Source organism: Micropterus salmoides, unplaced genomic scaffold (genome assembly GCF_014851395.1).
Source record: "Micropterus salmoides isolate LMB-PRFRI ecotype aquatic unplaced genomic scaffold, ASM1485139v1 Ms_hic_scaffold_4, whole genome shotgun sequence".
In the NCBI taxonomy this organism is placed as follows: Eukaryota; Metazoa; Chordata; class Actinopteri; order Centrarchiformes; family Centrarchidae; genus Micropterus; species Micropterus salmoides.
This window is the reverse complement of record NW_024043372.1, coordinates 31,627,870-31,643,804: the sequence shown is the minus strand read 5'-3', so window position 1 is coordinate 31,643,804 and position 15,935 is coordinate 31,627,870. Positions and strand designations below refer to the sequence as shown.

The following is a 15,935-nucleotide window of genomic DNA, read 5'->3' as shown; positions in this document are numbered from 1 at the left end:
AAACATGTCTAAAATAGAGATGTTCAAACCAAACATTGAGGAACTTTAAACACTGAAACCCCCTTTCTGTATGGAACTAAAAAAGTACGACCGGAAGTAGCATGAATTAAAGAAAAAGGAAGGAGGACTAGATTCTCATGAAAGCCCCTAACACTTTCTGTTCTGGGTGGAGCAGAACAATTAGCTAACCTCAAACCACTGTGACCCCTCCAACTCTTCATTTAAACTTTCTCCCTTGCTCTCACCCATTGATCCTTGTCATTATCAATAAGGCAGGCCGCTAACTGAAGACAAGCATGTCTCCGAGTTTGTTTTCATCCATTTGAGCTGTCGCATTCCACCCTCTCTGCATTTCGTGGCGGTTTCTAATTACCTGCTAAGAGATGGAGGGTGGCGAGCATGTGAAGGGCCATATGGCTAAGCAGGGTATCAAGCCTCTGTGGGCTAAAGACTCCTCAGCCTTCCATAGAGGAACACAGCTGGCCATTGTTTTAAGGGGAGACAGAAAATATTCTGGGAAAGGTTGAATCACTGTGGCAAAGTGGGATCCTCTGGGGAGCTTTAACACTCCCACCCACACACACTAGAGGCAATGCAACAAGGCCTCCAGTAGTTTCATTCAACGGCCATGGCTGACCAATTAGTTCCCCCTCCACCTTTACGTAATCCCAAAGGATTGGAGGGTCAGAGGCGAGACCTCCTAATGGCCAAGGTGAGGTACAAGAACTGCCAGGAGGAACCGGAGAGTCGGAGTCGCCACGGCAGAGACTCTGAAAATCAGCAGGGTTCGTCTTGTTTATGGGCAGCTGGAATGTAGCGGTTCTGCTTATTATTAACCACAGACAACACTCTCTCACATGCCTCTCTTGCAGCACATTTAAGCTCTCACCCATAAGAGGCGTTACAGCCTTTGATGGCCTGAGGCCTAGATTTGTTTTAGGAAAATTAAATGAGCATTGGAGCAGAGCAGGGTGGTGGTGAGCACACAGGACACTAAGACGGCCTCAGTGGCCCCATGCCAGGGGAAACAGAAGTGGCATGTCTGGAATCTGGGTTGGAGGAAGGAGACGTTGGTTTGGATGAGGCTACAACGGCAAGCACATGATGGGGTCTCTGAATGACTTACTGTTAGGGGTCGTTCTGCAGCAGGAATCCTAGCGTGTGTGTGTGTGTGTGTGTGTGTGTGTGTGTGTGTGTGGTGGTGGTAATATAACTGGCCGTTCTCCCCATTTGGTAGCGATTTGCTGAAATGGATGAGTTCACAGGCAATCGTATGGAAACACGGGACATATGGAATGTTCAGATAAGTGAGAATGAAAATAAAAAAGCAGTTTGAGTTCGGCCTTAGCGGTCAAAAGTCAAAATAATCCTGCAAGCTCTCATAGCAGAAGCATTTGAAAGTCATTACGACTCACTATGCCACATGCTGTGATGACTATCACATTTCCCCACTTTTCTCCTGGTAATTTGATCCACTAATGATTAAGCACAATTCCCTTTCCAGACTTACTGTAGAGGCTACTGAAGGTTTGGTCAGACTTACCTCTGTGGGTCTTTACTGCCATCTGTGCTGTGTTCGGTGCCGCTTCCATCTCCCTGCAATCTGCTATCCACTGCAGGGTCCAGCTCAGAGGTGGCGGCCTCCTCATTGGTCTCCAGAGCTCTGGGGACAGGACTGTCGCCGTCATATTCGGGCAGAGGGGTGCAGCGCCCCTGGCTCCCTACACTGCTGGTACTCCCCGTGGTCCCATGGTGTGGCCTGTCCACGCCTCCTCCAGCCCGCTTGGCCTCACTGCATCGCCTCATGGCCTGGAGCTGGGAGAGGGGCACAATATCGGCTCCCTGGGGTCGATGCCAGACTGTACGCCGCCCGGTAGAGTTGTAGTAGTAGAAGCGGCCACTGTGCTGGTCAAACAGCTCCCACCACTGGTTGCCGTCGGCCTGGCGAACAGGAACACCTGGAGGGGGATCCCAGCCGCACTCACCGGTGGCCAAATTCACATACATACGCTCACGGGAGCGTGGTTCCAGGATCTCCACCCAATCAGAACTGTATGACAAGAAACAAGACAACAGGTGAGGGGTTATTTACAGCTAAAAACGGCAACAGATTATTCACCAACGGGATACGATGATGCATTAGGAGCCACAGTCACGCCTGAGTACTAATCATCTTGACAAGCAGTAAACAACACACACTGTTTGACAGACTGAGGCCCAAAACTGCCCACTTGCCCATATGGAGAGCGTGTCAATGTGTGTGTCCCCTACACGTATCCATCTGTGTGTGTGTGTGTGTGTGTGTGTGTTAACAATGATGTCATCTCTTTGGTAGGCAATGGAGCGGAAGGAGTGATGGCATGTATGCGTGTTTCCTGAAGAAAGAGACAGGTGGACACACTCAGTGAGACACCAGGCACGGAGTCAGCAGGGCCCAAAGAGAAATGTACGCTCCGAGTGGTACCAACGCAAAAACAACCGAGCCTTACTACAACCACAGAATGACAACAGCCAGCTCAGCACAATACACACACAGACAACAACATAAAAAGGACAGTAGAGAGGGGAGGTGCAAAAAAGAGAAAGAGGCAGAGGGAGAAAGAGAAAAAGACAACCTAGTTTGCAGAAAAAGTACAAAGGGCACAGATAAGAATGACAACCAATTACACGTAATTAGACCATGAACTGAATTTCAGAGTATTTATGGGACGCTACCCATCTGCGTTAAACAAAGTGTGTGGCATTTTGCAATTGAATATCATTCCATATTATGGGTATGTGCTACATAAAATCAGGGTCAATGAATATGTCTGACAAATAAGCGAGGACTGCAGTTTGCTGGTGCCATATCCAGGTCATGCTACCCTTTAGTGGGCTCCATTATGTCTCCTTTGATCTAGTTCCCTAATGCAGGCCATAACTGTGCCAGCAAATCCATGTGGGAACAGGAACACTGCAAAACAGCCAGCAAGAGTCCTTTCCCAAGTCTCAGACACAGTAGAGTCTAGATCAGAGCCAGAGGAAGAACTCAAAATACCCAATAAATCACAACGCTCCTTTCTTGTCTCGTAATGACCACTTGGCCATTTCTCTTCTTCAGTATTACACCCAACTCTAGCCTAGCATCTTTGAGAGAAAAGTGCCAGTGGGGAGGAATTAGTGTCACAACAATCCACCATTGGTTTGGATCTTTTCCCAGCTTTCTCAAGACAGAGACGCTTTTCTTCTCCCTGTCACAGTTGTTTGTGGTATGAGCCTGCAGTCCAGGCTACCTGTGATGATCGGAAGGGGCACAAAGCTTAGCATGGATAAGATAAGCCCCCACTGTCCTCCAAATACCCGCATTTGATCCTTATGTGCCCTACTGAATCAACCCCGTGTGTACCCCGGCTTCAAAAAATAGACTCAGAGGAGTGTGGTGCCAGTCAAGGTCTGCCAGGGTTACAATGTCGCTGCGGTGAGTCCAACTCACTGGGAACAACAGCTGTTCTCTGTAACTACAAAGCTTTGAGAAACTCTGACATACCTGTTCATCAAGCATTAAGTATCAATCTCTTTTATGTGCTGCCAGCACCAGAGCTCTCCCCAAGCTCTCCATAGGTCGAATCAACAGCCAGTTAATATACAAAGAGCCTGGAGAGGATATAGAAGCCTTCCACATACTGTCTACCCATGTGTCCCAGGGATCTTTGCTGAGAAGCCATCTGGTGCAATCCCTCACACCAGGCAAGCAGCCCTAACCTTATTGGACTCAACATGTACTGTGTTTTTTAGCCCACCTGGGATGACAAGAAGATGAGAGGGGACATTTGGGGGTGGGGGTGGGGGGGGGGGGATTTAATTGTCAAAAAATGTTTGCATGGATTTGCAAACAATGTTTGTGTTGCAGGGCTTGGATTCAACACAGAGTAGTATTTAGAGGCTGATTTCTTAGAAAGAGAGAGGTCCCACAATGTGGCCCAACTATTAGAGGATGAGTTTCAGACTGATTAGATTCACAACACTTAATGGGCAGGAAGCCTTCCAAATAATGGGGCATTCAAAGTGGAGGTCAAACAGTCAATACCACCCCACAGCCTTCATAATTGTACTGCGCTCAGCCTTCCCACACTGAGAAACTGATCTCTCCATGCTGCATTCCTTGTTATTCAGTGCTGTGTTTGTCATCACTCTCTGTAAATGCAGCTGATCTGAATGAAAATAAACCAATCCCTTATGAACATGGAGTGAAAGAAAGCTGAGACTGTGTCCCTCTCCATGTTTGTTTGAGTCCCAAAATTCCGTCGCAGTGATGACACTGGGGAAACCAGCACAGAATTGAACATGCCGGACGGTGTCCTGAACACCCCAACAGGAAACCAAAGTTTGAGGGTCAACAGTGGGGGCCATGGCTGACGAGTTTAGCAGCACGGGGTGTAGTGGTTGCATAAGGACTGTTCCCTCTGGGTAAATAAATAGCAGTTAGAGCTGAGAGCGAGCCTGCTGGGCTCTGTTGACACGACCAGATAAGCAGGAAGAGGGACTGGTGTTCGGGATCTGAAATTCCTGGAATATCACTATTGGGAGTACTCAAACAACATGAGCGATGTCCATTACAAGTGTTTGCTTAAAATACAAAGGGACTTGTCATCTGTAGGATTTACCAGGACTGAGATCAACACCCTTTGATTTGTCTACATTCAAAATGAAAATTCAATCAGTCCCGCCATAACGACACATCATTCATTCTCAAATTAAATAAAAGTTATTCTATTGCTTGAAGTGGGCAAATTCAATCGAACGCCATCCTTGTTGATATAAATGTCTGGTGAAAATGAACTTCGGCCTACTCAACTTTAGGCGATTCCCTGACTTGAAGCAGACATAAAAGTATAGCTAATGCAGGACTCCAAACAACCCAGGCTGTCTGCCTCATGCTGCAAATGTTCATAAATGGTTTGGAATGCAGTCTGCCCCAGCTGAGCGAAGTTGAACTCCAACAGAAATGTTTTATATTGAACTAAAATTAACTTGTTACACACACGCAGCCCTGTGACACAGCACCTGATTTACCTCTGGGGAAGCTCAATGCAATTGAAGCAGACTAGTTTGCCAGAGACCTGTGTTAGGGGTTTTTGTGGTCCTAAGCCATCACTTGACTGCCTGAAGTCAAGACACACAAACGTACAGAGTTGAGAAGGAGTGGGATTTTACAGATTCCCCCCAAAATGTGTTCATTTTGTGTGCAACCTAGGCCTATTTTTCAAACAGTGTCCCTTACTGAGAATTTGATTTAATGTTTCATCTAATCTACATTGTTTAATTAAACTCTTGTTAACAGTGGGTTTATCATTCACTTGGTGACATTAAAAACAACTGTCCACAGTTAAGGAACATTATGTAACTTAAGTATGAAATCCAGTCTCCGCTTTACTCTTGTGTGAACTAACACACTCTCTGCTCTCCCATGGAACACAGGATCTTTGTCCCATTTAGGTCAAGGAGAAGCTTCAGCAGCCTATGGTTATTCCACAGCAACTAAAAATAAGGCTTGTGAAATTGTAAAAAAACAAAAACAAATAAAAAACACTGCAAACAGAGCCTGCCACTGAGACCAAGGCGCTGAAAGTGACACATGCACACACACAAAGACGTGCACACAAGCACACCTTCTAAAACCATCTTGCTACTCCAAGTCCCAATGTGCCAGAGGTCTCCTTCTAAAGGAGAAATACTTCATCTATCATCCACAATTTACAGTCAATGCCAAAAATAACTACAACTGAGAGCGGTTTTCCACAGTGAGGGAAACAACAGAATATAGCTCATGGAATCTGCCCCATTGTTTGAAGCCAACAGCAAAGTATAAATGGCACTTTTCCCAGCAACGGTAAACATAGAGGACTGGACAATACATTCACTAGAAATAGGGCAACAAGCAGCCTTGTGTCATTGTCCAGCTTTGGGTTTCAAACAAACGCAAATACCAGTGTGGTTGTTGATGTCGTCAAAAAGATAAACGATAGAGGGAGAAATTATATTGTTTTCTCTGCGTAGCATAGAGTGTTGGCCAAACTATGGCAGCAGTGTTTCATCAGATAGTCTAGTAATGGCTGAAATGCAGCTTTATGCTTCAGTGCCATTGTGGCATTTCTGATGGACAGATAGGACCCCTTCAGAAACGGAGCCAAATGGGGGTATTATTACTGCATTCATTTGTCTATAAACTTGTTAAGGTGAGATAATAGACAGAAGCAGTGAGCCAGCTAAGCTCTCATTAACCAGTTAGGACTCTTGTAAGGTAACCTCTAACCTTTTCCAACAACAGACTATTCTGAGCTGTTGCTTGCGACTCTCCCTTGTGGAACAGAGCAGGCTGAGTTCTCACACAGGGCCTGCCATTTATCTCGGAAACCTTAGCTCTCTGTTCACAAGGCACAGCAACAAGTGCCAAGGTCCTCCCTGGCTGGTATATTTACAGAAGTGCTACTTCCTATTTAGAGACAAAACTTTCTTTCTCCTCAGATACTAGCCTTAAAAATGGGTCACAGCACAGAGGAGAGGAAGGAATTTAACCTTACTGACCTAGCCGCACAGGTACAAAACTATTAAAACGTAGCAACAAATGAGAAATCACTGGTAATTTGCTCTTACAGAGCAAGCAGAGGCCTGTACCTCAATATAATACAAGGAATGATCTGCCAAAAGCAGACTCCTGTTTGACTATGTATAAACCACGCACGGTCTATTCAGCATGGCTGCTAGGCAACCTGCTTATCTAAATATTGTAAAACAAGAGCAGGGACACAGAGGCTACTGAGTGCCTGAATGCAGATCCAGTAGCTGCAGTGGTGACTAACGAAGAGTGTAATCGTAGGCCTGGCATGTCACGTGCTGTGGTCACGGTCTCGTTCACTGGAGTGAAGAGCGCAGCAGCTCTAGCGTAACACCTCACCAGCAGCAGTGCAAGACATGATACTTACAAAAAACATTCATATCCGAGTTCACCTTCCACCTCACTTTTCTTCTTAAATACTAGTCAGGATATTTGGGGTTATTAAAAAGTATGTGTATAAGGGCGCCCGTAGCGACATCAGGGTTTCGACATAGATGTTTTTATGTTTTCACTGCCATTAGTGTTTGTTGACAGTGAAGACAGGAATGGGCTCAGAGAAGCTACTCTTGTCCTTGTCAGAAGCATATTTCAGCATTTGCAAAAGGCATGTTTGGAAGTCTCCACTGAACCAAATGCTTCTGCAGGACACAGAGCGGGGGACGGGGTGCACGTGGGCTGTCTCTGTGCAGGACGTGCGAGTTGCTCCTACACACCGCCCATGTGTCCAGAACAATCAGAGGGAGAGGGGAGAGCGAGCGCACATGTTTCAGATGACAGGGAAAAAACAGGCCCTGCACCTGTCGTGTACACATTCTGTGGCCCTTTTGTTTAACACCTCCCCCGTTCCTGCCGTGTCACCAGGGTTAGAGGTCGGTAAAACTCATGACACAATTGGTCCCTGTGTGTGTGTGTGTGTGTGTGTGTCTATAACTTGGCATCCCCACAGAAACTCTCATAAAGTCAATGCTCATGGTTTGCATGTTGTATATTTATGTTGTTGTCTGACTTTAACAGTGATGTGCTTTGTAAACCAGACCTGCAGGGCTGCACCCTGCCTGTCTTGTTTACCCTTTTGTCCCCTGTTAGATTTCTTTATCATTCTATTGACTATGCTGATGTTAATTGTGCTGATGTCTATGACATGAAGTGACATGTGCGTGCCACTGCCGATTACTGTTTTCATCTGTGCAGCTGTATTGTGGGGTTGCTTTGCCTTGTGGCCAGACATTATCCATCTTCTGTACAGCCCCCGAGGAGCTCAGATGATGAAAAGGGTGTGAACAAGACTAGGATCGAAACCTAGTATATGGCTGGACCGTGTATGGTCAACGTGCTGAACTGTGGCCAAATTGCTACAAGAAATTTAGGACAGTCCGTGCCTCATTGTAAAAGCCTCCCAAGGACATAACTGAGGACTGTTCGCGTGTATTCGTTTTAAAAAATGGCCAATGGGGAGACTTGATCATCCAGTAAGTCATGGACAGACTTTCATATTTTTAGGACTGGCCTTGATCAATGTGACTTCGAATGGATGAGCATGCCCACACAGCTGTCCTACCAATAGGACTTTCAAAGGCAATTTACTTTTCAGGCCACACAAAAATGAAGGTTTTTCTCTCCATTTAGGCCATCAACACCAATCCTGCGTTTTCCACCACCTAAAGTTGACCTTCTGAATAACCTTGCTGGATGAAGTAAACACATCTAGAAACAGCTGGGCTCCAGTTGTATTGGGAGCAGATAAAATTGACCCTTTTGAAAACAACACAAACATAGAAGCTAACTCTCTCTCCCCACCAACCTTTGTGAGAGATTTTTTGTTTCCATTTAGCCAATCACACAATTGGTTTCCCAATGACATATATCTTGTTTGTGTTGTTAGACATCATTGAAGTATGACATAGTGATTTGATTAATGGTCTCAGCCCAGGAATCACCATTATCTTTCTAGCAGGTAGCATTATTGACTTAAGAAAACACTGTCTTTATACTTTGGCAGAGCAGTGACAACAGAAACAACAGATTTGTCATGGATAAAACTGAGATTGTGTGATTGGATATGTTGAAACAAAGTAAGTTATCACAAGCAGAGTTGGAGCTGACTGAAAGGAACAGTTCTCTTTGATATTTGCCTTTTATTAACATTTATTTAGTGGGTACATAAACAGCATTTTCAAATTTAACCACATTATCAGGGACAGGGCAGATTCTTACCTCGTCTCTCTACTTCACTCCTCTGACCCCTTCCTCTTTTTCCTCCCACCCCTCAGCAGCAGTTGTCAGTGTCCATTCCTCACTCACCGTTTGCTGACTATGGCAAAGAAGTTTGGGGTCGGCTTTCAAGGGGAGACACGTCAGGCACGATAGAGCCGGCCTTATGTGAGCCGATCTAGGCATCACAGCGGCAGGTTGCCGGAGGGGGTTAAGCACTGTAAGACCAAACAGCCGGGCATCCACATGCCTGGCAGAGAGAACAAGGCTAGGACTCCTGAGCTCTCTCTGTTACCTGATTCACCTCCAAAAGGCCTGCATGGATAAGATGCTAACAAGCTGCTGATTCTGGGTGTGATGTGAAAACAGTAAGGACACTGTGCCAGATATAAAAGTGAAGTGTTGCATCCCTGACATGGTGGAGTTTTGTCTCTTGCTGTAGTAGTATGGGTGAAGAAAATTCACCAGCAGATTAAGCACCTTTGAGGCAAACACTGCTTTTGAGTGAAAACACAATTATTATCCTGCAGGAACTCTATACCGAGGACATCACTCGAGGAAGATGAGTATACTTCCAATGAACTCTTTCATCCTGTTTATTTCTGAAATCACTAGAGTGACTGCATACACCTAAAATCCCAAGAACCGGATGGTCCGGTTTGGTCTGTGTGCTAGGCTTATACAAATGTGTTCCACTGTTCGACATAAGGGTCTATTTCACAACCACAGATTGTGACGCTTTCTGCACAATGCCAACCTGTACACTGTGCACAAAAAATACAAAGGACTATGTTGACAGCTTGCTTGTGCAGAACAAGCACATGAACACAGTGATCGAATTGACAAGCCAGTATTCCTTTTTGCAGCTCTTGCTGACAGTTTCTTGTTATACCTAAGTCTGTGGGCTCTCTGGGAATAGAATAATAGATAGAATAGAAAAAAATGGTTACCTAGAGGACAAGAATGCCATGTGATGACTCACAGTCATATGCATTACAAAGCCTCTGAAATGAACCCTATTCTGAAGCCTGTGATGGTACAGAACAATGCAGACTATTGTCAGATCAACGGGCAGACATTCAACGAGAATTCAGTGTTGCCTCCACGTAGGGGAGCCCAGCCAATAAGAGCCGCGGTGGGGTGGAGCTTGGGACATGTATATGAGGTCTGGGGTGACCTCCTTCAACAGCTGCCCTAATCCAGAACTAGAGACTGTTTCCCCTCTCTATTGGCACTGGATTAGACTGGATCTCACAAGGTCGTCCAGCCACCTTCTGTAAGGCCAGTCTTTCCCATGCTGCCTTCCAACTAGCAATTTTACATGGCCTAAGTAAATTTGTTCCTTGTAGTTGCCAAAATGTTCACCCCCGCTGCAACAAACCCATTCTTCGTGAGATGTGAGGTAATAGTGCCTACCTCGCCACCGGCTCCAGCAGAACATTTCTGTGTTGGCAGTTCTTGAATGTTACTTCGCTGTAATCCACCTACAAACTAACGGCAACGAAGCAGCGCTCTGTGATTTCTGTATGGAGAGTATTGTCTTGTCCTGCCATCCTCTCCTTCTCCCACAAATGCTGCAGCTTTCAGCAGAAATGCTGGGAACTTCCGGCCCCCTTACTGCTCTGCTGAACAGTTACTGTCTGTCTGAGGCACCACTCAGCAACAGGGTCAATAAATTCCCTTATATAGGAGGTAAGCCTGACCAAACAGAAGTCCCTGTCCTTCCTAAAATCCACCCCTTGCCTTAGTTGAACAGCTTGTGAGGATTTTTTCAGGTCAGAAAAGACTTCTGTCCTGTACACCAGCTGTGACAGCGGGGACAATGGGGTCACTTGTCCAAACAAGCGAATGTATGAACCAATTAGGTAATGTAATAGTGCTTAATGACTCCAAACATTCATTGTTCAAACTCTAACTTGTCAGATCATTCAGGGTCATACATGTTCTGCAGACATGTTCTGCACAGCCTTTTAAAAATAAACTCGACCATTTGATCTCTGCCATCTGCGTGCTGCCAAAATAACATTTTCTATTTGTTTGTGACCTTCCGGTCTACCACCAGCAGCAGTTTGTAACTTCTTCATTTTGAGATGGACCACACCATCCCCCCCTGCTGACATGACAAACGAGGCCAGAGTCTAATCCCAGAGCAGAGTTACAGGGTGAATCTGGAGTGGGGGAGGTCAGTGGCTGGCCTAGGAGCCAGACAGGAAAGAAATGTCCGGATTGTCCTCTAGAGGAAGTGAAGGTGCAGACGGCAGGCCCTACAGGCTTCGAAATGCAGAGCAGTCTGGTGAAGATGTTAGCGCTGGGTCTGCACGGGCCCCGAGGGGAGGAGTGGGGTGGATTATGATTTAAGAGGCCATCGCTGGGGATCAACAGTGTAGGGACAGATTATTTCCAAAATAACAAGAGAGTTTTAGGTTGTGGCAGAAGGAGACAAGTATGATGCTGCATTTCAGGGGCAGAAACTTTTATTTTTTAGGCAGACGTTTGCATGCCTCGTCCCTGTCTGCTTCTCTGTCTGTGTGTAATGACTGCGTTTTATGTGCTTTTGTATTTTTCGTGCAGAGCTCATTTATGTTTTGCACTGTGACAGCTCACTACGATTATCTACACATGTTCAACTCTTTGAAGCAGATGACACATTCATCCATACAGCCTATCTGAGCATATGATCGTGCCACAAGTTATTATCCCCTGTAATGCCAGAGAGTGATGATCAGCACTCTCAGCATCAGGTTGCAAATCTAGTGTGTGCCAGGAAGCTAGCCCAGCCTCTAATCCCTACAGAGAAAAGGTCCGAAAAGTCAGCTATTGCACAGGTGCAGATAAATGTGTTTGGGCAAATCACCTTAACCTCATTACAGTGTCACTGTGGCAGGCCACAGAGAATCAATAGCAGATGAAATGTGTGTGTGTGTGTGTGGGGGGGGTTAAGAGCACTGATCCACGGGGATGTGATCAGGATTACGGCACTGAAAGCTGGAAAACATCATTTGAAGCTTTACGTCTAAGCAAATCATCCATAAAGAAAAAGATCACCCACAATCATTACATTATTAACATGTCACAGCCCATATCAAGCCGTTGTCACTGGAGCACAAGCTTCAAAATCTCTTCCTCTCAACAGGCAACAAACATCTCCATTGTCAAATCCTCTGTAGGACGGACATCCTGCCATGTCCTTGTCAAAAGAGCTAATTTTGATTCCTCTTGTTAGGGGACTGCATGGTTTGTTCCCTAATGTTTTGAGCTGGCAGAGCAAACAGTGAGATGACATCCTATTTCTGCAACACCAACGGGACCTCTGTCTGTGGTGCAGTGCTGGACAGATAGAGAAGTTAACACGTCTGCAGAAACCAACACCACGCAGTCATTAGATGAGCATAAGCTGGCAGGGGGATGGTGATACGGCTTCACCCAGGAAGTCAGGTTGGCGTGGTGTGCCAAACTAACAGCTTCAGGCTATATAAATGTCATCTGACTGGGCAGCCTGGTTGTCAAGCAATGTGAATGGCATAGTATTCAACAGAAGGATGAATAATAATACATCAACGACTCTCAAAATGTCATTAAAATAAAATCAAGTCCGAACTTTACACAGTCATAGCACTGAAAAGCATAAGGTTTTGTGCCAAAACGTTTGAAGGAAAATTTGAAAGGAACCAAAGTAGCATATCCTATTCCGCTCAGTAGCTTTAAATAAAACAGAGGACTAAAGCAAACCATCTGTCTCAAGAAACCGATAAAAAGCTAAGCAAAGTTTTAATACACATCTGCAGTCAAATCACATGCTGAAAAAATTCAGCATGTGGAGATCAAACCAGTAGCAAAAGCCAAGAGTCCCAGTTACCGTCCACCAGTAAAGATGGGAGCAACAAATGGGCTGCGGAACATTTGCTTTCCGTTTAGGTTATTGGTCTCTTTACCACAGCAAAGACTTAACTCAGCCAATCTGTGGACCAGTTTAGGAAATATCAAAATATGCGGCTGGTGATGATAGATAAACGGAGAGCTAGAGCTAATTTAACAGCACATAGGCCAATTAAATGGAGGCAAAACCTAACTAAAGTTTCAAACTTATCATATAGTTTCCCAGGCTACAGTTTACTAATAAATTACAAAATAGTTCAACCTTTTACAACTGCCCACCGTCATGTGCTGTAAGTTAACTTAAATAAAATCGCAACACCACAAGCAAAATACAAAACTTTTTTTTTTTTTAAATCCGTTCAACCTACTATCTTCACGTTACTTAACTGTCTCAATCGTGTAGGCTACTTCATTTTCACAGACCACACCAAACGCGAAGCCTACTCTTTAAAAACTACTAACAAACGCTTTTAAGTACTTCAACAATGTAACTATCCATTGAGTGGCGTGGTCTGCCTGCCCCTCAGAAAGCCGTCGGCGGCAGGGTGATAGCGAAGCACCCGAGCTGTAGCTTCTAAACTTTCTCCAGTTAAGTTTGTATCACTTTTAAATTAATTTAAGAGTTTACTTACCTTTTCCCGGCCATTTTCTTCACATTGTAAACAAGGCGTACACAAAGGGGAAACGTTGTTTGGTAGGTGTCCTGAGCGCGTTAATTTTCTGAGCGCACAGAGCGGTCCGATGAGTGAGTACGGGACGGTCCTCCGGTGGTGAATCCGATATGGAGTCTCCGCCTCTGCACGTGAGTCATAGGTTGGGATGGGGGTCACCCAGGCTGCACCCCTGCCCCCTACCCTGCTCCACCACACCCCCACCCTATATCCGCTAACCTTTGCAGGCTGGAAAGAATAGAGACCAAACCATAAACAAAATATTTAGCGGCTCAGTTAATGGCCGAACCATACAATGTCAAACTTCTGTGACTACAACTATCCCATCATGCTTTGGGGGAACAATACTGTTCGTAGCCGTCTGACAACTCTCCTTGTAGTTGGAGCAAAATAAATAACTTCTAGGCTACTAATTCTGTCTTTCCATGAATGAAAATAATGTAATAGACTTGTTTTTGACAGTTTCTTTTCACCGTATATTTATTGTGGTTGTTACAAAAAGTCAGACACCCTAATGTTTTGGACTTTTTTATTTGTAAAAGATGTGCTATTAAAATAGTTAGCTTGGATTTTAGCCCTCTGTTAAAGACACATCTCGAAATGTACAGAACACTGCGGTTGCTAAGCGACAAACTGGTATGAGGATTATTTTATTTATTTATTTATTAATATTATAATATCATATCAGGATTGTGATATGCACATTTTAAAACATATTCTCTGTGGACACCGCCAGTCAGAGAGCTGGGAACCTTAATGATCAGTTTTATGATCACAAATCCTGTTGTTGTAATTACAGTGAGCCCCGGTGTTGTCCTGTGGACAAGCGCACAGAGACACCTGCTGGAGAGCAACACAAACAGCCATTTCTGAATAAAAGTCGGGTCATGTTTATGGACAAACACTTTATTCACAATAACTATCTTAAAACAATTACTAGCATTCAGATCTATGGAAATATTTGCTAAAAAGATAATCAGAGAAGCTAACAAAGTCAGGTAGCTTAAATTCACATCAATAAGTAGTACATTGTTGTGCTGTGTTGTTCCTCTGGCACAGAGTAAACTATATATCCATTAAATGTACATGGCGCATCTGTTCACAGTGAACCCTTTAAGTGCTTTTCCAATGTAAATAAGGAAAGGACAAACATACAAATTGCGGGCAATGACATTTCTCAAGCTACATTTCTCCCTTTATGTTCATTTTGTCAACTCAGATCATACAATGAGATCTGCCTCTTCAGTATTATAAAAAAATATTGTAAACATTTATATTAATTGCACAACATACATTCAAATACATACTGTACTGTACAGCAATAACTGACTTTTGTATTATTATCCTGTAGCACCATGTATAGCAAACTGAACAAACTATTTGGATACTTCTACAGTGTGGTACTGACAATACAAAGGAGTAAAATGGCATTCACAAATGACGCATTCTGTCAGTGGTCAAATATTCTGGAGGTTTGGATTGTATCACTGTGAGACAGTGGTTGGTGTAGGGCTGTTCAAGGTGTGGCTGACACTGGATATGCTTGGGTAAAGGCAGACAGTCTCTAGTCACCTTATATCTCACAGCTTTGAGGAAGATGATGCATCATAAAGGACATTCATCAGCGTTAAGATCAACTATAATACAAAAGATTATGGCAAAGAGTTTGTTACCATTTAAAAGTCCGTACCACTTCCATGTGCAGACAAATTGGTGCAGAGGAAGAACATATCTTGTTGTTACTCAAGGCGCTAATGATTTAACTAATCAGCATGTGCCACAGACATCATGAGGCCAAGACACCATTGTGTAGCAGCAGAGGTGACATGTAACTCATAATGTTCCACCTGGTCCCATATGATAAGAAAGAAAGCTGATTAAAGCTGATATATATTATGTACAAGCAGTACTGTTAGACTGAATGTATTGTGGATACCAAACTGTCCCACCTAATTCACAGCATCCTGTTAATGTACATTGTTCTGACAGCTGAGGGTAACAGAAGACGTAAATGAGAATGAAATGTGCACGAAGGTAGAACTGACGGTTGGAGAGTCTTTAAGTTTCCTCTCAGTCTCAGCATCTCCTCTGCCTGGGTGAGAGTTAAGAGAGCAGCTCTCTCAAAATTTAAAACCCAGTTTAAAGTTAAAATAGTATCTCAGGTTGTGGTCCAACGAAGTGTGGTCAAGGTCCGTGGGTTTGCCTACACTCCCCCTTCTCCTTCCGTTGCCGGAGGAGGCCGATGTGGTGGGTTGTGGGATGCAGGTGGTTAACCAACCCACCCTTCCCAAATCTGCCCTCTGTGCAGGGGAAACAAATGCTGTGAGTTAAATGTGCCACTTTAGGCATTCACTGGAAACCATGGCTCCAGTTGTGGTCTGTTCCTATCAACACTGCGAGGAAAAGTAAGAAATGACAATAACAGGACTGAAAACACAACATAATGAGCCAATGTGACATCTGCATTGCTTAACTGAATTTGACTTGAGTAAGTGAATGAAAAAGAAGATGGTGCAGATTTGCAATGCAGGTAAATTAGTTACTGTAAGTATGGGAGTACAGAATTACAGTAAATAGGAGAG

General features: G+C 44.4%; 2 protein-coding genes across 9 annotated transcripts in view; both read right to left on the bottom strand.

Annotated features, from left to right (window-relative positions):
• arhgap46a (Rho GTPase activating protein 46a) overlaps nt 1–13,472 on the bottom strand; it is a 32,358-nt gene extending 18,886 nt beyond the window's left edge. For 2 of the 3 annotated variants that reach the window (XM_038697946.1, XM_038697947.1), the window contains exons 1-2: nt 13,315–13,472; nt 1,544–2,050 (exon numbers count right to left, since the gene is read on the bottom strand). In XM_038697946.1, coding sequence (XP_038553874.1) covers nt 1,544–2,050; nt 13,315–13,328 — 521 coding nt within the window. In that variant the 5' untranslated portion in view covers nt 13,329–13,472. Of the gene's footprint in view, nt 1–1,543; nt 2,051–10,222; nt 10,475–13,314 lie in introns of those variants that run through there. The other variant, XM_038697948.1, reaches the window with a different exon arrangement.
• A 769-nt stretch (nt 13,473–14,241) lies between these two features.
• The window catches only part of sulf2a (sulfatase 2a), a 43,116-nt gene continuing 41,422 nt past the window's right edge, over nt 14,242–15,935 (bottom strand). For all 6 annotated transcript variants that reach the window (XM_038697953.1, XM_038697955.1, XM_038697952.1 and 3 more), the window contains one exon: nt 14,242–15,653. In XM_038697953.1, the coding sequence (XP_038553881.1) occupies nt 15,623–15,653 (31 nt within the window). In that variant the 3' untranslated portion in view covers nt 14,242–15,622. The remainder of the gene's footprint in view (nt 15,654–15,935) is intronic.